Consider the following 20,341-nt stretch of genomic DNA (forward strand, 5'->3'; position numbering starts at 1 on the left):
CATTCAATAAACACGATGCCTCTTTAAACTCCTGAAATAAATCATCACCATATATTATGTGATACAGTTTCGTTGACAAGTTTTTTGTGCATTACATACCGGATCCCTCAAAATGAGTTGCACACAGAGGAGGAAATCATTGTTTCCGAGCATGACAGATTTCTTCATTTGGGCCTTTGAGCGTTTGCAGCTTTCACAGAAGACTGACAGGAGAACAGTGGGGTCGTTTTATAGACAGTCTTTGTAGTGACAGGGCATTTCCTGGGAGCAGATGAGCCCACATAAAGGTTGAATGTAATATCAGTGTGCATCCGCTCTCTGACAGCATGTGTACACAATCTGCTAAAATATACAGTTAGATTCATTACATCAAAATGACACCATGAAAGATTCCTTTTGATTTGTGTTGAGTGAAAAGAACCAGGTGTCTCCTTTGTGAATCCATATTTTACTGTATCATTCGTTGCAATAACGGGTTTAATCGACAGTCAGGCAACACTTTTACGATGTGTCCTATTATCATTCTAAACAAATACCTATTTAAAATATATTATTCTCTTGTGGATCTATGAATAAGGTCAAAGCAAATGAGACACCGTCTCTCGATCCAGATCTGCAGAGCACAGCAGGGATGTCAGTGCCGACTCTGATTAGAAAGAATTTGATTAGAGAGAATGCAACAACGCAAACTGTTTCTGTGGAAGGGTGTATCTGTTTTGTTTGAAATAAACAACCTGACAACATTCCTCTATGATACTTGTCAAGTAAAGAAATTTGTTTGTGACAGCAATTCATCATCTTCTCATTCTGTCACTTAAAAGCAGCGCCTTGACAAAATGTTTCTGACGTCTGCCCTGTCAGGTCGCGCTGTTGACATTACACCTGCGTTTTTAAAACTAAAAATGGTTTTATAGACGTTTGTTTTGTTTTTGCCAAGTTCTGCACCAAGGAGATGCAGCAGCGTTATCTCCTTCTGCTTAGTTTTGCTTACTGAAGCTGAACTCACACCAATCATGCAGGATATTAAAGCAATATAAACACACAGCTCCCCTCCCTTGTTCAGAAAGCAGCAAGGTTAAAAACGCAGCAAGGTTAATGCTAAATAAGTGCAAGCACACTGTCAGGACCTGACTTCATTCCCATGTGCTGACACTGCAAAGAGGCGATAATGAGTCCTAAGAAAATGGCAACAAATCAGAAAATTACACGAAAAAGGGCACAGGGAGGTATGCTGCTGTGTGGTCCTGCTAATGACTTCAAATAGGCCGGTTAATGATGTGTAGATATGCATTTTTGACAAGCTGCTAAAAAGTGAGAGCAGTGAACCTTGGCTTTTAAAACCCACGTGGAAGCAGCTGGTAGTGAGTGATTGTGGACCTCTCCCTCATCTTATCTCCAGTTTGCACTGCAGAACACCCCGCTCTGTGTGTGTGTGTGTGTGTGTGTGTGTGTGTGTGTGTGTGTGTGTGTTTACTGTATGTGTGCATGGTTTCCCCAGTAGCGCAGTGGCTGCAGGGTGAGCTGGTAAAGCTCTTCAGAGAGCTGGACCTACACTGAGCAGTCATCAGTGTCATTTAGCATTACACAACAGACCTGCAGCACTTAGCCACTATAAATGCTCACGATGGAGGCTGCGGAGAAGGAGAGAGGAGGAGGGATGGAAACAAACACAGGCAACAAGAGGGAGAGAAAGAACAGGTGAGGTGAGGCTGAGAGTTAAAGAGGGAGTACTGTACTGAGGTGGGAGAAACTCATTAGCTGTAATGAGCAGATAAAGTCATTCCAGCACCTGTGAAAACCCAAACTGTAATTGATTCATTCATTAATGATAATTTAAATGAGATTTAAATGAGATTTTAGATTACATTTCATTTTCTGAAATGAGATTTTCTTTCTCAAAATGAGAGAGTGGGGCCACGCTGGAGGATACGTGTATTTTACCAGTGTGGTTGTTGTATGAATATGATATTACTTTATAAATTATTAATTACGATATTTTATTTTTTGAAGAAATAAATATAAAATAAATATCTGATTATACAATTAACATTTCAGTATAATATTGATTTACATTTTAAGACTAGGGTTGGGAACTGATAAAAATGTTATGATACCAATGCCATTATGGCATGGTGGTGCAGTGGTTAGTATTGTCGCCTCACAGCAAGAGAGTTCCTGCTTCAAATCTGGGGTGGGGGGGTGCGGAGTTAACCCTGTGTCATCGTGGGTTAACTACCAGTGGGTACCTGGAGAAAACCCACACTGACACGGGGATAACATGCAAACTCCGCACAGATGGGCTCCCTCCTGGGTACGAACTAGGAACCCTCTTGTTGTGAGGCGACAATGCTAACCACAACACATCGTGCTGCTGCATCATACACTATTTATTTGTTTGTTTAGCGTCTTATGCTATGTGTGCATGTATCTGCTGCTTCTGTAGGTTTTGCTCCTTTTTCAGTGTAAGATGCTTTTCTTTTTTGTATGTATACAGAAAGATTGCAAAACAATAAAGCAGCAGTATCAAAGACCGCACTGCAAATAGCACTAACAACAAAATGAATTAAAGGTAGAAGTGAAAGAAATAAAGGTAGTGAAGACAAAAATAAAAGAAAACATGAGTGATGTTACCACTGCATAGTCCTAAAAGAGAAATTAGAGCTGAGAGAATAAATCGATCAAATAAAATGTGTACTGATGGGTAAATGTGTTCCAGTGCATAACTGACTGAAATACCTGCAGCACAGTAATGTAACATGATTGCTTTTGCACTATTTTTAGGTAACTCATCTGCGAAGTATGATTACAAAAGGACATCTTTTCCTTTTTTATCATGCCATAATATCACATGTTCAAAACTACAGTTATGCCATAATCTGATTATTGTCCCTTATCTGTTTGGTTGGCCACAGCAGCTGTCTTATATAACACCCCCCTCCACTCTTTGCTCTCTCATCTCCTCTCCTCCCTTCCTCTTCTGTATGTTTATGCTGATGATGTGTCAAAACACTCCAGCCTGCCTCCCTCGCTCCCCTTGCTGCTGCTGCTGCTGCTGCTGCTGTCAAGAGTAACATCTCTGCCCTTTCCCCTCTGCAAAGACGCAAAACTCAGTTTGAGAGCATTAAAAATTCAGGTCTGTTTGGGTCGGTCCGCCTCATAAATATTGACTAAAAGCCCTGAGACCGAGGCGTAGTTGTCCAGTCAGCAGTGGGGCAATTAGGAGCACACTTTAAAGCACTTGTGCTCCTTTCACTGGGACACAAGTTTGGTTGTAGAAATTAAGATGGAGGAATTATTTATGGCCACACCACAGTCCTCTGGTGCCAGTGTGAGACATACTGCTATTAATCTCCTTGTATCTGGTCACCTCAATTGTAATTCCAGCTGTGACATGTTTTTGTTGTTTCTTTTCCTCTGCCAGCTTTTTGATTTGTTTGATCCCAACAAACTGACAACATGCTATCTCTATCTTACCCTCTTTTCTCTCACTCTGTCTCTACTGTAGCTACTGTATTTGGCCACTTTCCAGACTGGAGCTTTTCCTACAATCCCTGCACTACATTTGTTCAACTCCTCCCCTCTCTTCTCACAAATTAAATCCTTCACGACCCACATCACCTTTCTCCGTGACATTTCCCGGTGATGTATCATCTGTATTTAATATTCCTTTGCCAGGTTTCTTGTAGTAAGTGTAGGTGAAGTTTAATGGAATCCTAATTGGTTGGAGTTGAATGGAGGTGTCCTCTGGCAGTCCTTCACTGTATCTCTGGCCGACTGGTATCACACAGTCAATCTGGACAGGTCTTGACTTTATAATAAGTGGACCTGAGAGCTGAAATACTTCGCAGCCCAATTGGAACGCTGTAAATAGCTAAATCCAGGCTGTAATACATATGTCCACATCAGTAACAGTCATTTTGATGCCTCTGCGCTGTGGCCATGGCCAGAGGCATTATGTTTGTGGATTGTCGATCTGTCTGTCCCATCCCCATGAACACAATATATCAAGACCTCTGTGAGGGATTTTTTTCAAATTTAGCACAAACATACACATGGACTCAACGATGAACTGACAAGATATTGGTGGTCAAAGGTCAAAAGTCAAGGTCGCTGTGATCTCGACTGTCTCATTATTGTGATCGCAATATCTCAAGAACACCTAAAGGGAATTTCTTCAAATTTGGCACAAATGTTAGCTTGACTTTATAATGAAGTTATTAGAATTTGGCGGTCAAAGGTTAAAGTCACTGCAACCTTGTGTCTGTCCCATTCTCATGAAAGTGAGATCTCAATAAGGCCTTGAGGGAGTTTCCTCAAACTTGGCACTAATGTCCACTTGGACTCAAGAATTAAATTAAATTTGGTGGTCAAAGGTCATGGTCACTGTGACCTCACCAAACATGATTTTGGCCATAACTCAAGAACTCAGTTATGTCAAAATTTCAATTGGTGGTCAAAGGTCAAAGTCACTATGACCTCATCCATGTCATTCTCATGAAAGCAATGTCTTAACACTCTGAGAGAATTTTCTCAAATTTGGCACAAACATCCACTTGAACTCAAAGATGAACTAACTACAATTTAGTGATCAAAGGTCAAGTTCACCTTGCATTCATCTCATTCTCATGAACATGATATCTCAAGAAAACCTCAAGGGAATGTTCTCAATTCTGGACTCAAGAGTGAAGTCATTAGAATTTGGTGGTCAAAGGTCAAGGTCACTGTGACCTTGCAAAACGTGTTTGGCCATAACTCAAGAATTCATATGCTAAGTATGACAAAATTTTTACACAAATGTCTGATAGGATGCCATTTTATATCCAACAGGTCCAAGGTCAGCTTCACTTTGACATCATGATATTTGGCAAAAACAGTTTTCTGCCATTATTCGACATCATATCTCAGGAACAAAAGGGGAGACATTTGGTCAGATACTAAATTGATGACACTAATCTTGGGTGTCCATCTTGAAATTGCGCTGATCATATAGATCCTCTGTGGTGCTGGGAGGAAAATGTGTGTGAAGCATCCATGTTTTTACAAACACGGATGTAAATTATAAGTGCAATTTGACTGGTTTGCAGAGGGCATACAACCATGAGTTGGTAATTCCTGTCTGTCACTATATCCAAAGTAACATTTTCTCCTCTCCTTTTTTCCCTCTGCAGTCTTCATCTGCAGCTTCATGGTGGCAGCTCCCATCTTCGGTTACCTGGGCGACCGATTCAACAGAAAGGTCATCCTGAGCTGTGGCATTTTCTTCTGGTCCATTGTTACTCTGCTGAGCTCCTTCATCAGCAAAGAGGTACGACATCGTTCTGACAGAGCAGCACAGCCACTCCAGCGTTACTCTATTAGGCTGCCATCCCTGTGATGCGGCCCATACTGACGAGCTAATTATTCTGTTATGATGTGGATATGCTTGATGTTAAGGCTGGTGAAATAAAATGACACGCTCATTAAGTCAGACACCCTCTTTGCCTTTGTAGACATTCTTTATGTCTCCCTCCCTCTCGTTCTCTCACTCACTGGCCACCAGCCAATCAACTAATGAAGGTCCATGCCTCAGACTTGTCTCAATTACAATGCCTTAGAAGATAAGACCTTGTTGTTTCACTGCCCCTTGACAAGTGGATTTAGATTTCATATCTCTAAAAGCCCCTGCACGCTGGGCGGAGTTGGATGCATTAAACAATAACATTATTCCTGGGGGCTGTGATGTGGGAGAGGGGTGTCCCGCTGAGAGGAGCCATCATATTACAGAAAAAGGCTCTGCACATGTGGAGGTGTAGACGGACCCCATTATACAGTCTTGATGGACAGTCGTAATAAAAATCAAACAGATTGGCAATTTGAAGTTGCTCGACTTGCAGGGATATGTGGCATTAAAAGCTACATTAGTTAGATTTATGCAGCATGTGGCATGTCTGCAGAGCAACGTCATGGTGTCCCGCAGAGTCGTCTCTCCAGTGACAATGCCGAAGCTCTTCAGCCCAGAGCTGTGGAAGGGAATGACAGCTCAGAGACGTCTCAGGAGGAGGGCGTCCTTTGACTTAAATCCCCTATAGACTCATCTGCTTGGAGACAAGATGGCAGCCATTTGCCTAAGCAGGAAATACATTCATGCTGCTTATGGCTAAATTGAAATTAGAGGCCTCTTCCCCTCTGACAGATGCCACAAAGGCCGCTGATTGCCATTGAGGATATGGGGACTCAGCACCTGCAGTCCTTTGCCCCCAACTTTAACTTTACCCTCTAGACATGTTCCAGTCAAATGAGACAAGAGTAGATGGCTCTTATGTAATAGCTCCACAGCGCTGTCGCCATGAGAGATGAAAGACATGATGTGTAATGAAATGTTAATGACCACTTACAACTGAGTCCTATCATTACACATTTAAGACACTCTTTTGAAGGGATTTGCAGCAGATACGGAGTTCAGATCTTATGTAATAGAATTCTGCTGTAAAGTGAAATTGCACGCTTTTTTCTGCATGAGCACAACAGATTATGGTCGTAAAATGATCACTTGTAGGGCATTTGAAATTAGGAGCACATTAGTGGCAGTCTATTTATAATTTCATCCAATGGAAAGCATGACTCATTTCATTCACTTTCATCTTGTGAATATAAAGAGGGTGAGACAAGGATAATGACCACTGAATTACCGTTGTAATGCAGCCTGTCTGCGGATTGATGTTCCCTTATTCCTATCAGGACAACATATGTTTATTTTCATGACTGTCATTTTTATAGTTGTATCTACCATCAGTGTGAATGTTGAACACACCTTAGATTGTGTCTCTCAACTGTCATGATGTTGGTACAGTCTCCATAAGTTAATAAGTTAATAAGTTGTTGCAAACCATGAATACATTTGCACATTTCGTGTGTATCATATCAGCATTTCTGAAGTGATGCAGTGTATGAGCTGACTTCGTCATCAGGAGGTGGAGGGAATGATGGATGATGTGATATGTAGGCCAGACACACGCCAAGCTGCAGACCACTGCTCAAGACCAACGGACAACAAAACCAGTTGTTTTTTAGCAAGTCATTAGCCCTTTTTAAACAGGAACTGTGCAAATGTGCAGGAAAGCCCAATCAGTCTTCTTTCAGCATTGACAGTATAAAAACAAAATCGGGGAGTGCAGCAAAATGCCGCCTGCCTACTTTTGTTCATACAGAATTTGCCTTTTTCGGGGCAATGGAGGGCGTGAGCAAGTAACAAAACGTGTAGCTCAGCATGTGGTGTAAACAATGACGTACACCGAGGGAAGCTGCGGCTGGTCAGTCCTTTGGCGATTCTCTCATAAGTCGGCCCGTTCCTCGCCGTCCCCGTTATTTGGCAGTTAATGGCCTCTTCATTAGCGAGGACAAGGAGGGCGCGCAATTCCTTGTCTCCCCAGTTGCTCATCTTCACAGTGTCTGTCAGGTTTGCGTTTCCCTGCTCGCTAATTCCTGCTATCAGCTGTTTCCTGTTTATCCACCGCCAGTGGGTCGCACGTGTGGCGTCATCAACAGCTCCTCCCACAAGTCATCAACAGCCCCTCCCGTGGCGGAAGGGCTCCTCGGCCTGTTTAAACCAAAAAGGTTCCACCAATATGTCTACCTACGAGGAGGAAAATTGGGCAACTCGGATCAGCTCGCCAATCCGGCTGTGTGTGTGTGTGTGTAAACGCTCGCAGCTTGCCGGCAAAACGGTCCAACATTTGCCGAAAATCTGGCAGTGTAAAAGGGGTTATTGCTGCTTCTCCAGCAGCTTTTTAGGCTCCAAACGTGGGTGTTTGTAGCGATTTATCCCTGTATTTCCATGCTCCAAATGTGGCTGTTTTCCCAGCGAGGACTGTGGCCCCCAAACTGGGTATTTTAAGCCAAAATATGATTCTTTCTTGACCATAACCAAGTAGTTTTAGTTCCTAAACCTATTTACACCACAGAGTTGTTGAAATGTAAAGTTTCAAGGTAACCACTACATAATACTGTGCAAATGTAACATCGTGGTGGTTTGCAATGAAGGACAATGCCAATATTTTCCAGGTGATTGGGTTGTGATAGGGGCTTCTCTACCAAAAGTCATTTTTTTAGTGTAAGACATTGATGTCAAAAGAAATACTATTGATATCGATTTAAAATAATGTGAGTCTATAATGAGTCTAGCAGCGGTTACATCCCTCACATCTGACCTGTCAACAAACCATTTCCGCTCCATCTACATGCAAACTGTGAGAAAATGAGTCTGTGTAAGCACTGAAGTAAGATGTAGGCTGAAGCAAAGTGGCTCTTCCCAGCCTTATTATCATAAGTATCTTCTTCAATGCACTGAAGTGATTATGTCGAGGCTGTAAGGACAGATTATACCTTCTAAAGTCAACATAGCATAATCAGATGTGTCAAAGCAACACAGTAGCACCACTGTATTTATGTACAGCCTCATAGAGCCGGTGGCATAGTACTTTATTCTTAGCTTTGTTGGAAAATAGTTCAAAAGTGTTGTCTTTTATCTCATCATAGTTTTCAATCTGCTTTTACAACCTCATTTTTGTGGCGCTTTCCTGGCATTGCTGCTTTTTGTTGTTGTCACTGTTCCTGGCGTTTCTGTTCCAAGTTCCAAGTGGAGATGATAGTCTGGTGACCACACAAACAAAAAGGACTGCCATCATGATCCCACTAAACGATGGGCCATTAAAAGAAAATAGACTGACTGTAAATCATTTGGAACAACATGACAAATACAAAGAGATATACGGCAGAGAGAGCTCAGCTGTGATCCATCATGAACAGCAGCTCATATAGCACAAAAGGAAAAGCAAGAAAAAGCAGTTTCAAGGGTACCTGTTGTGCTTTTCCTTATTTTCTGTCAAATACATAATGTTATGTCAGATGGTTGTAGTAGACATTACCAAAGTTTCAGATAATGAGGTACTTGTATGTAAAAGTAATCCCTGTGAGCATAATCCTCTGGCTTCAGACTGCTCTGAATACTCCATTTCCAACATTGTTTTCTACTTTCAAGACAAGTTGACATCAGATCATGACGGATTTCTTTATATCATCATCTGCTCCAGGCACGCTACTGTATGTGTTTACATTACATACACTGCTACATGTAGCTACACGCTAATGTGAAATGCAGTAGGCCAAAAATACTGGGATGTTCTACTGCATTTGGTCGCATTTTGCTAAATGGAAGCCACTATGCTTTTCGGGCTGTTCTGACCCACAATCCTCTGCGCAGCTGAAGAGTCGTCACATTGACTGAGCCAAAAACAGATGACAGTTTGACAGCTCATTGACAGCAGTCAGAAGCCGCAATGATGGATGACAGCACGTTCAAGTGACTGATGACCAGCCAAATAATAATAGCCCAATAGGAATATTAATTGTTTAAGTAAACAAAATAATCATAAAGATTACCAACAAAAAAATAAAAATAACAATGACAGGGAAATGCACATTTAATTTTACTGTCGTATATATATTATGTTAGGATCTACAACATATGTAGTTTTAACTTAAAAGTTAAAACTATACATATTGTAAAGTAACAACAGACAGACCTCCATCTCGGGCGAGCTTGAGGAAAGGCGCTTTGTTTTACCTCCTTGGTAATGGATATATGAACAAGAGGGTCAAAGTTCAAAGTGCAGTGTTATGACGAAGTAGTATGTCCTGATTGTGTGCCTATTGCATGCAACCATACGTAATTTATATGGTCATCTGCTCCTTGCACGCTAATGTAAGTGTTTACATTATATAGCCTATACTGCTACATGTAGCTACATGCTAACATGGTTGGTTGCAGATGTTGTTACTTTCCCTACGATTTCGGATCATATTCCTGCTAGAACATGTTTGGTTGTGTCTAGAAGCTTTTATTGGTGATTTTTAATGGTAGAAAGTGACGTTACTCCATCTCAGTTATTCCCTGGCTACAATGACGGTACAGAGAGCACATATCATGGATGTATACAGAGAACTGGATACAGTGTTTTGGAGCAAGGGCCACATTCATTTCTATGGAAGCTGGTCAGCGGTGTATGAAGCCAAAAAAGCTTCCACAGTAGAAATCACCCAGATATTCTGCATTGTTGGACCATAGAGCAAGCACACCTAGAGCGGCCGAGCAGCTAACTTCCGGTTTAGTATTCTGCTAACTCACATGGGGATAAAAATGATTTAATCATGCGGCTATTTTAGACTTGAGAAATGTCATTGGACCGAATGTATTAAATCCCAATAGTGAAACGAGTCATTTTGTGTCAGTTGTGGCGTTTAAACAATGTATCCATTGATGTACAGACATCTCTTTCATAATGTAAGTCTATGGGGAAAGGCTTGTTGGGCCCTATGGCATCACTTGATGGACTTGGACATTGTTATTCTATGTCTGGCCACTATGTAAAATTTGCTTCAAAGTCTGGCGCTGTTCCTGGAGGCTTGGCACAAATGCAGAAGACCGAAAATGCTAACATTGGGCTTTTTTGGGGAGGGAGGCTTAAAAACAGGTGCTAAAACAGAGCATGTCATTAGGTATTCCAGCACAGAACGTATGAGGAAAATAAAGCATGTAAACATGTTCTAGTAGAAACCCAAAATGCAAGTACGAACCTAAACATGAGCATGAAAGCTCCCCTTTGAGGAAGCTGTAAATAATTTGTGTGAGACAGTTTTGTCATTTTAGACCAAGGCATGTGTGTGTGGTGTGGTCTCCAGAGCATATTTGATGACTGTGTGCATGACCTCATGACACGACGTCCCATCAACCTACAAGCATGAAGCCAAGCATGAAGCCTGTAGTGTCGGCTGAGAGCTCAGGTCAGCAGGGATCACCGTCTCAGCTCTGCCTCTGCTACCTATAGCACCGCCATTAATCTCATTTTCTCTGCTGACAAACCCTACAGAGTGTAACCCCATCACACACACACTCTCACATTGTTAGGACCCACAGTGTGCATGTTTAAGGTGGAAATGGAAAAAATATCCCAGATAATATAAAGAAATGTTAATGTATAAAAAGCTAATTATTCTCACACATGGGACCACTGAATGGACAGAGCTCAAATTAGTGGCCAACATTTGCAGTGTGCGCCATTTCAGTGTGTGGGGAGAACCAGATTTCTTTGTAGCTTCACAAGCAGACACGGGAGTCTGTATCTAGTGAGTAGTGGTCGCCATGGAAACAGTTAACAATCCAGCTGCCTACACAGGTGCCCCCGCCACTCGCGTGCATGCTCCTATTAAAGCCTTTTTAAGTATTCATCTTTTCATTTATCAGTTTATTACATCAGATGGGAGATGATACGCAGTGGTAATTTAATATGGCTAAATTGGATTAAGCACATTAAATATGCTGACGTGACGCTGCTGTTTCACATTTTCATTAAGTAGAATTTGTTTTGGTCGATAGAGATAACCTTGCCAACTTTCTGGAGCAAGTGTAACAAAATCTTGATGTTAAAGTCAGTGTGATAGCCTTGAATTGTTCATGAAAAATGACGTTGTGACATGCATAGGTGTAAGTGTAGGTGTGTTTCAGGGAGACGCAAGAGACACATCCTCCTCAATATTTAGAAGATGTGCATTTGTCCCCTGCAATAAAAACACAGAAGTAGCAGAGGATTTTTATTTTGACAGTTAAAGACATTTTCACCATGCATTGATGCAGAAAGTGGCACTGAAAACATTATATTAAACAATGTTTAACCTGTATATTTTCCAAATGTAGTTCAACATATCGTTCAGTTTGTAATGCATACCAAACTGAAAGCCTCGTACCAAACAGTTCAATATGCAGTATTGTTATATCCCTTCAGCTTATGTTAGAATACACACTTGGTGAATCAGCACTGAATCTGTATCAGCAGTATGTGCTTTGTAAGCCTGATTGTAATGACAGTATCGGCATTTACAGACCTGCTGCTGAGGAAGTCATCTCGGGGCTAAAGGAAAAGTTAGAATGTTTTGTGCTGCAATAAAAAGTTGGTGAGGAAAAAGACTTTTGACCAAGAAAAATAGCCATTGGTTTGACATTGTGCTCTTTTCTCTGGAGCTTAATAACAAAACTCCTGCTTCTTCTTTCTTTTGTCTCTCTCCAGTATTACTGGCTGTTTGTACTCTCCAGGGGATTGGTGGGTATCGGAGAGTCCAGCTACTCTTCCATCTCTCCCACCATCATAGGAGACCTGTTCACTAATAACAGCCGCACCATGATGCTCTCTGTCTTCTACCTGGCCATCCCCCTGGGAAGGTAAGACCCAGACAGATCCTGCAGTCTTGAAGCAGACACCAGCAAAACAACAAGATCTATTTTGGGAGATGTTCATGCAGGCATTTTTGAAACTATAGCTCGGTAATGATATTAAATCTGTTGAACTTTTCATCCAATCAAGCTAGTTGTTAAATCCAAAGGGGCAAAGAATTCAGGGGAATTAGTATTGATCATTTAAATTAGCCAGACTCGCTCCTGTCTCTTTCTTTTTTTCCCAGAGACAGTCACACAAAGAGCCGAGCCCTCTGCAGAAGGAAAAGCTGAACTTACAATTGTGAAGCTTAAAGCCGGGCAGGAGGCTTTTTTTGGGGATGTGGCTTGTGGGGGTGTGAGAGTAGGAGGTATTATTAAGCTCGAATCTCCAGCCTTTTCAGTTCATTCAATCAGAAAAAGGGCCATGGGGAGAAAACAAACAAAGCCAAGTAATAAAAGATGAATGTGCCGTTGGATGCAGCGCAGGAGCCACTTGAGGTTTATCGTTATATACAGTGCTTAACAGCATGTGCCTGAGCTGCCGCATGCTGCGCTGTTTTCCAGCTTCTGCATGCAGAATCACACACAAGGAAATGCTAAGCAAAGGGGGGACGAGCTGCAGTCTGCACGCTGTAAACATTAGAATTAAATGTGTGTATAACATGTCAGTTAAGTTTGACGTTGCAGAGCAAACCACATTGATGAATGGCGTTTTAAGTGTACCAATCATGCACATTTTAATGGCAGATTGGAAACAGTATGACAAATAAGGAAAGGAAAGTCTAAACTGCCCTCTGACTGGCTGTGTTATGAGCTGCCAAAATGTTTGGGTCACAGTAAACTGCCCAGCAACACAGACAATAGAAGGTGAAAGAGAGGGCCTCAGTAAAGTGCAGTCAAACATCCTATCCAGTCTCCCACTTGTTTGTCTTTACTGAGGTTGTTGTGACCGTTTCCAGGAAATGACCTCAGGAATTAGACCGGATTCACAGGAAATAGATTCCCCTACTCTCCTATTTTCCCCCCTATAATTTAAACACGGCTGCAGAGACATGTTTCTGTGCGACGCCGGTGTTTGATGTGAGCATGTTTTTCATGCTCGAGTTTTATTGTTGGTGTTGAACTTTCCAAACACTCTCTGGGTGGACTCTGATAAGATTAGCTGTTAGTCACTCACTGGAAATATCATATGCTGTCTGAGCCCGTTTGTACTGCGGTGTTATTTTTGGAGAACTAATCATGGAAGCACAAACGTAGACTGTTTCCCCCTTTGCTCTGAGTACGTAGCGGTGTGAGTATGTGTGTGTGTGTGTGGAAACCCAGTTAAACAAGTTTCGGACCTTTGGCAGCCAATGCTGATAAGCACCCACTGTAAAGTCATCAGCTCCATTTGATCATTATTCTATTGCTGTTCTAATGGAAAACAGAGGCTCCGCACATGCAGACAAACAGGTTCTCTGAGAAAACAGGAAGTCTGATTGACAATTACTGATGAAGACTATTGAAGAGGCTTAAAAACTGCAGGAAGAATCAAGAGATGGATGACAAATTAAAGAGAAATGTAAAACATAGCATGTCTTACAAAATTATTGGGTGATCTCTGAACTCTTTGGCTATCGGTCTGACGATGATACAGTCTCTGGGGACAACGGCCAGTTTTTCAGGGATTCCAGTGTAGCCAGAGGATATTCAGCCAAGACTTCCTCTTCTGTGAGGGTTCCTCTTGAGACAGGTCCAGACAACCTTTCAGCTTATCTCTATAAACAAATATCCGCAAGTGAAGGCAGCCAAATTCGAAAAAATCGAATAAAAGGCTAAATTTGCGTTGGACAATAGCAAATGGATTCAGAGATTGCATTTGCGCCAGTTTTGCTCTCCACGCAGACTGTTAACCTGCAGGCAACAAAAGCCAGATAATTTGGGACTGCCTTCAATTATCTTGTCCTGTTGCCTACAGATTCTGCACACATCTGTAAATATCTGTTTTTAGTGAGCAGGTCTTGGGCCACCTTCAGCATCTTAGATAAAATCAACATTTTTTCAAAAGATACCCCCTTATTTGGTGTTTTGATGATGATGGCGGAGAGCGCTGTCACTCAGAATTGGTCATCGCACATAAATCTCCCATTGCTGTTCAGTTGGGTTGATCAGGTGACTGTTAAAGCCATATTATGTTCACATCACTTTCAAACCAGTCTGTGATCCCTTATGTCCTGTATGGAAGCATCTAATGATCAGATCTTGAGTAACCGGGTCATGATTTCTGGAGAGAGACATTCCTGTTGATTTTTAAATGTATTTTTTGACACTTTGAGCACCGTAAGCCAAGTACCACCTAGTTCTAATGTACTGGAGAGAAGGCAGACACCTCTACGGCCGATATTTCCTACACTCGGAAACTCACTCCAGAACAATCTAGACTGATAAATAGCACTAGGGGTAAGAGGAAAAATATGTGCTCTTCATTTTGGGGGAACTGTCCCTTTAACGGATGGATGGTTTGGGCTATCAAATGGCAAACATTATAAAAGTAGCACCACAGTTGTCATTAAACTGTCTATTGTCTGACCAACAGAAACTTAAAATCGAAAAATCTTCATTTTATTATCACATAAGACAAAGAAAAGTGGCAAATCAAAACTGAGAAGCTGGAAACATTGAAAATAAGTCAGGTCATAGTGATCACTAGTAAATATCAAAGACTAATCAGCTCTTTATTTACCATGTTGAAGATAATGCTCACATACTTACCTATCAGTCCTCTGCAGCTCATACCATCAGCTTTATTTGAATCCTCTTTGTCCTTTAAGTGCTGATGCTATCTAGCCGCAGAGGCTTATCACAGCATAAGGGCCCCTTTATCTGATCTGATGTGATCTAACAACATTTCCCTCGAAGCATTCCACTGTTATGTCCTTTTATGAAACACAAAACAGTCTTCAGCTCAAGTAAAATGCGGTGAAATTCAATTACACTGTGACAACACACAGCCGTTGGCCCTCAGACAACCGTGTTAGTGTTGCACTCTGTCTGCTCGTGGGCGGTAACTTTGCACCTGCAGTTTGTGGCCATGTGCACAAATCACACTTCCACAAATAGACCAACTGGCCAAGTTGCTACCGGTGCTTTGATCAGTTACACTGTCAAAAGCACTCCATGTCAAGTGCCCAAACACTTGACGCAGCAGACAAACAGGATGTTGTAGTGTAGGTGTATAGACTCAGGACACTGACTCATATACTTAATATATATCATGCACTGATAGACCTCAGTGGAGCGGATACAGAGTAATGCATGTGATGTTTTGTGTTTGTCTGTCTCCTCTGCAGTGGGTTGGGTTACATCCTGGGCTCCAGCGCCAAGGTGGCTGCAGGGGACTGGCACTGGGCACTGAGGGTAAGACCATCATCATCCTCCAATATTGTACACAAATATGCACACAATGACAGATGAAGAGCCCCTCCTACAGGCCCTGGTGATGTCTTAGATCCAGGGTCAGAGGGGTCGTTGGTGGCAGAAGCACCGGGGGAACACAGGCCCTGACAATGTAGGGAAGTGACAGAGCTGAGAGAGCTAAAGGCGGAACAACTCTCACATACATCCACATCAACTCAGCCTGCAGCCTCCTACAGAACCCTAAAAATGTTCCTAAAAATTTTAACATCCAACTCCAAATACGTGTTAAAGCTAAAAGGCTGTGTGTGGTAGTGGTTCAGTTCTGATCCGATGGCTGCAGCAGGGAAAGTGGATTTTTATTAAAGATCAAGGCTCGCTGTTTCTTTCTCAGCTGCTGTAAACACATTTATCTTTCATTACACTTTGCTCACGGAGGTCGTCTCCAGTGAAGCAGGATCAATGTGTGCCTCAGTGAAATAACAAGGTGTCAGAGCTTCCTCAACCTGTGTGTGGTGTCTTTTTCAGTGCAGGGACTTAATGACACACAGCATCAAGGCACATTTTGGCCCTGCTCAGGACGTAGTACTCAGTGCATGTTCCCAGCCTGTGCTCATCCACAGGCCATCGAATACAGAGGCTTTGTCACGCCCCTCGATATGTGATATTAACGCCAAGGGCCCACTTTGGCATCTTTATGAGTTACATCAGACTTTCAGCTAACTCCAATATGAACCCATCAGCAGCAATACTTGACACTGAGAGCAATGGATGTAGTAAAAGGAGCAAAAAGGTCCACATAGCGTGGGAGGGAGGGGAGGTGCATGGGTCAAACAGAAAAGACTTTTACCCAGGAGACCGCAGTTTGTGTCCTGCGTCAAACCAAAAGTGACCATTGTTTTAAAGGTCCAGTGTGTAGAATTTAGGGGGATATATTGGCAGAAATGGAATATAATATAATAAGTATGTCTTCTCTTGTGTATAATCACCTGAAAATATTAATCCTGGTGTTTTCGTTAACTTAGAATGAGCCGTTTATATCTATAGGAAGCAGGTCCACGTCTACAGAGATTGCCATGTTGCACCGCTATGTTTCTACAGTAGCCCAGAATGAACAAACCACACACTGGCCCTAGATAGGGCCATTTGCGTTTTTGCATCAGCCACTGTTGTTAGCAGCCCCTTCCCCATGCACAGCATCAGAAAAATCCTGGGTTTTTTTTCAGTGTTTAAAGCAGTTTCAGTCAGTTTGTTCTGGGGATGGAAGAGACTTCTGCAGATAACACGGCTCCCAGTAAAAACCTTGTGAATGTTATCGGAGAAAATAGGTGAGCACAGATGTGTTTCAGCTGTGCTGCACATAGAGATGCTCAACAGTGCTCTATGTGATGCTATAATATTCCGAAGGGCGTGACAAAGTGTCGGTATTTGATGACCTGGGAATGAGAACAGGTTTATGTTTCAGGTACTTTCAGGGCTGCTGGCTGTGCTGTTGATTGTGATTGGTCAACCAAAGTGTGTCATTACAACAGAAAATATAGGTGCAGCCACAAGAGCAATAACCATCAGTTTACTATGGCATCTGCAGCAATAATGTTTTTTTATGAACAATGGAGAGCAATTGAAAGTGGAAGCAAAAATCACCTGTAAGAAATGTGTACCAGCGAAGGCAGTAAGCCTCTGTGTGAAGCAGTTTGACCCAGCACTAAGATTTGTTGTTACTACGTACAGGCTCACAAAATGCCCTGAAGGCTCCAGAAGCATTAAGCTGGATCCCTTTTAATTAAAGGCTGATTTCAGCTCTCTAGAGAAATTTATCTGTAGAATTTTGCTGAGATGTCCCACCGTGATAGGGCAAAAAAATCCTTACTGTTACTGTTTTGCAGTAGAACACTTAGAGCGTACTTAGGAGCAGACACAGGTGTTAAATAAGGAGCATAAATCACTGTTGTCATAGCACTTTTTTTACTGGGACTCCAATGAGTACTTGAGACAAAACATTTAGCAGTCAACAGCTCTGTAAGGCATACCAGCGGTAATGAAGAGGACCAATGAAAGGTCTAACAGGACTCCCCAGGAGCTGCTGACTTCAGGGTCAGCTTTTAAAATGCTTGAAACAAATTATGACTCTTCTTATGAACCGGCCGACATTTTAAAGGAGGACATTAAACATCCTCACAGCATGTCGTGGTGGAAGAAGAGATTCCTGGATGTGACAGCTCGCTCGGGTTTGAGGAAACAGGACGTCGATTTTTTTCTTGTCTTGGTGGAGCATTAAAAAACACACAAAGAGCAGGGCAGTTTGTTCCACAGCAGCCACAATGACATTCCAATAAAACAGTCTCGAAGCCAATTAATCAGCGGTGTGGCATGCGGAGGAAAACAAATACCAAGACATGAAAAGGGTTCAGTGCAGCCGTATCCTGCTTTAAGGAAAAAAACATCTCAGTGCTTCCGTTTGTTTTCGCCAAATGTGTTCCAGCTACTGTCCTTGTTTAGCAAAAATGTGGATGATAAAAAGGAATAGGGACGGATGCATAGAAATGAGGAGCAGGAGAGGGCAGGAGCTAATTTGTTTGATTGCAAATCATCCATATAGGAAGTGTCTAATGTGCCCTGTGGGAGTCAAGGTCAAAGGTCAGAGACTCCTGGTGTCTTGCTGAATAATGATGAGTGCAGAACAGAGCAAATATTTATTTTCTTCAAGATGAGATATTTTCCATTAAGCCGCCTCTTGCCGAAAGCACATGATAAGATTCTGATGTAGATGTCGAGCCAGTTAAGTTGCTCCACACAAGCAGAGGAAGATTGGAGAGAAGACACAATATGGGAGAGAAAATGATCAGTGTCGGTGTAATCCTCACACCTTCGAGACCACTGCGTTGAGCCACATTATCAGCCGCATTATGAGCCACATCAGACTCAAAATTACTCCTCCATGAAAAACTTGCACACACACACATACATTTCACAGCACATAAATGGCTTTATAAGCTACAAAATAAAATATGATGAATTTCCCCTGACAGCTGAAATTGGTTTTGCTTTTGTGAGTAATTTGTATTAGTCGAACAAATCCTCTCCCACACATCCCATCCTGCCTTTTGTCTTTGTCTCCCTAAACACAGACGCACACATGCACAAACCTGCTACCTCATAGCCCATAAAAGATGATAGTGAACATAATAGGAGAGGTTTTTTACCTTGGTGCAGCGCTCACAAAGCAGCTCTCAAAAGCTCACATAAACACACACACACACACAGTGGCAACAGAGTAAGCAGAGGGAATGTTTTTAGCTCCAGAGGACTTGTATAGGATGTCAGGCGTATCGGCAAACACAGCAGCCGTCCTTTCAGATTGTAAACACACTGTTCTTTGTCCCGCATCTCATGTCCGCCCCCCCTCCCACTATGAATATCACGTCAGTGTGATGTGTTAACTTGTGGGTCTTTCTTGCCCTGGTAGGTGTCTCCAGTTTTAGGGATCACCGCTGGAACTCTCATCCTGCTCTTTGTGCCGGAGCCAAAGAGAGGCAGCGCTGACCAGATGGGACGCATCAAGACCCGCACGTCCTGGCTCTGTGACATGAAGGCACTCGCCAAGAAGTAAGGCGTCCCATCCACTTCAGGGAAAACACCAGGTTTTGGGGGGGATTTACCTGTTACCTGTGCAGTGATGAGGCCCCAAAATCATCCATTTTTTCCCCCAAGAGCCATGCATGCTAACAATTACAGACTAGACTACAAGACTACACTTGTTGAATGATGGGCAATGAGCATGGTATTTTGGATCTTTTGCCAGTTTGGACACAAATAAAGCTGCAATGATTTGCAAATTAAGCAATTAGTTGATCAACGTCAAATGAATCAACTATTTCAATAAGGTGCTTCAGATATTTTTCTACTTGGGTATTTTTTAGTTACCCAAGTTTCTTTTCCCAGTCACTTTCAGCCCCCAAACTTGGGTGTTTTTAGGGACTCCTGGCTGTTTTTCCTGCTGCTTTTTAGCGCCCAGATGTGGGTGTTTTTCAGCGACCCATTTCTGCCTTTCCATAGGGTATTGTGCCCCAAAAAACGGGTATTTTAAGCCAAAACATGAACTTTTCCACACCATAATGAAGCAGTTTTTGTGCCGAAACCTGTTGTGAAACATGAAATTCATAATAAAGTGCAAATGTATCGTATCCGTGTTTTTCAAAAACATACAACACCAATTTTTTTCTCGTGATTGGTCGAAAAAATAGTTGGCAGATTGATAGATAAAACTAAAATAACAATAATATAAAAGTTATCCTAGAGCCCTAGAGTCAAACACACACTTATTTGTACACATTCACCCATGGGTAGTCTATAGTAGCCATTAGAGGCATGGAAATGTCAACACAAGACACAGTGAACTAGTATCATTCACGCACCACCACTCTGCAATACTGCGGAACTGTGAAGGGAGCTATGCACCCATGACACTGTGGGCCCTTGTTATTATATGACCTGTGGGCTACGTTTCTTTAAGAAATGTTATAGACTCTCTACAGCTACTGTGATACAGCCATGCAGGTTTATGGGAACTATTTTAGGAGAGCAACCACATATTCATCACCTACAGAGTGTGACTTTTAGTTGTACGCATTCACGACTAATGGAACGCGTTGAAGTGTTATTTTTGTTTCCTTCATAAAACTGTCAACTGCATGTCGTTTCAGT

General features: G+C 42.2%; 1 protein-coding gene across 3 annotated transcripts in view; it reads left to right on the forward strand.

Annotated features, from left to right (window-relative positions):
• Positions 1 to 20,341, forward strand: part of spns2 (SPNS lysolipid transporter 2, sphingosine-1-phosphate) — a 97,179-nt gene that overhangs the window by 45,590 nt on the left and 31,248 nt on the right. For 2 of the 3 annotated variants that reach the window (XM_033640843.2, XM_033640851.2), the window contains exons 3-6: positions 5,169 to 5,305; positions 12,099 to 12,250; positions 15,574 to 15,640; positions 19,104 to 19,243. In XM_033640843.2, the coding sequence (XP_033496734.1) occupies positions 5,169 to 5,305; positions 12,099 to 12,250; positions 15,574 to 15,640; positions 19,104 to 19,243 (496 nt within the window). Of the gene's footprint in view, positions 1 to 1,542; positions 1,699 to 5,168; positions 5,306 to 12,098; positions 12,251 to 15,573; positions 15,641 to 19,103; positions 19,244 to 20,341 lie in introns of those variants that run through there. The other variant, XM_033640860.2, reaches the window with a different exon arrangement.

The sequence above is a fragment of the Epinephelus lanceolatus genome, chromosome 11, assembly GCF_041903045.1.
Source record: "Epinephelus lanceolatus isolate andai-2023 chromosome 11, ASM4190304v1, whole genome shotgun sequence".
Lineage (NCBI taxonomy): Eukaryota > Metazoa > Chordata > Actinopteri > Perciformes > Serranidae > Epinephelus > Epinephelus lanceolatus.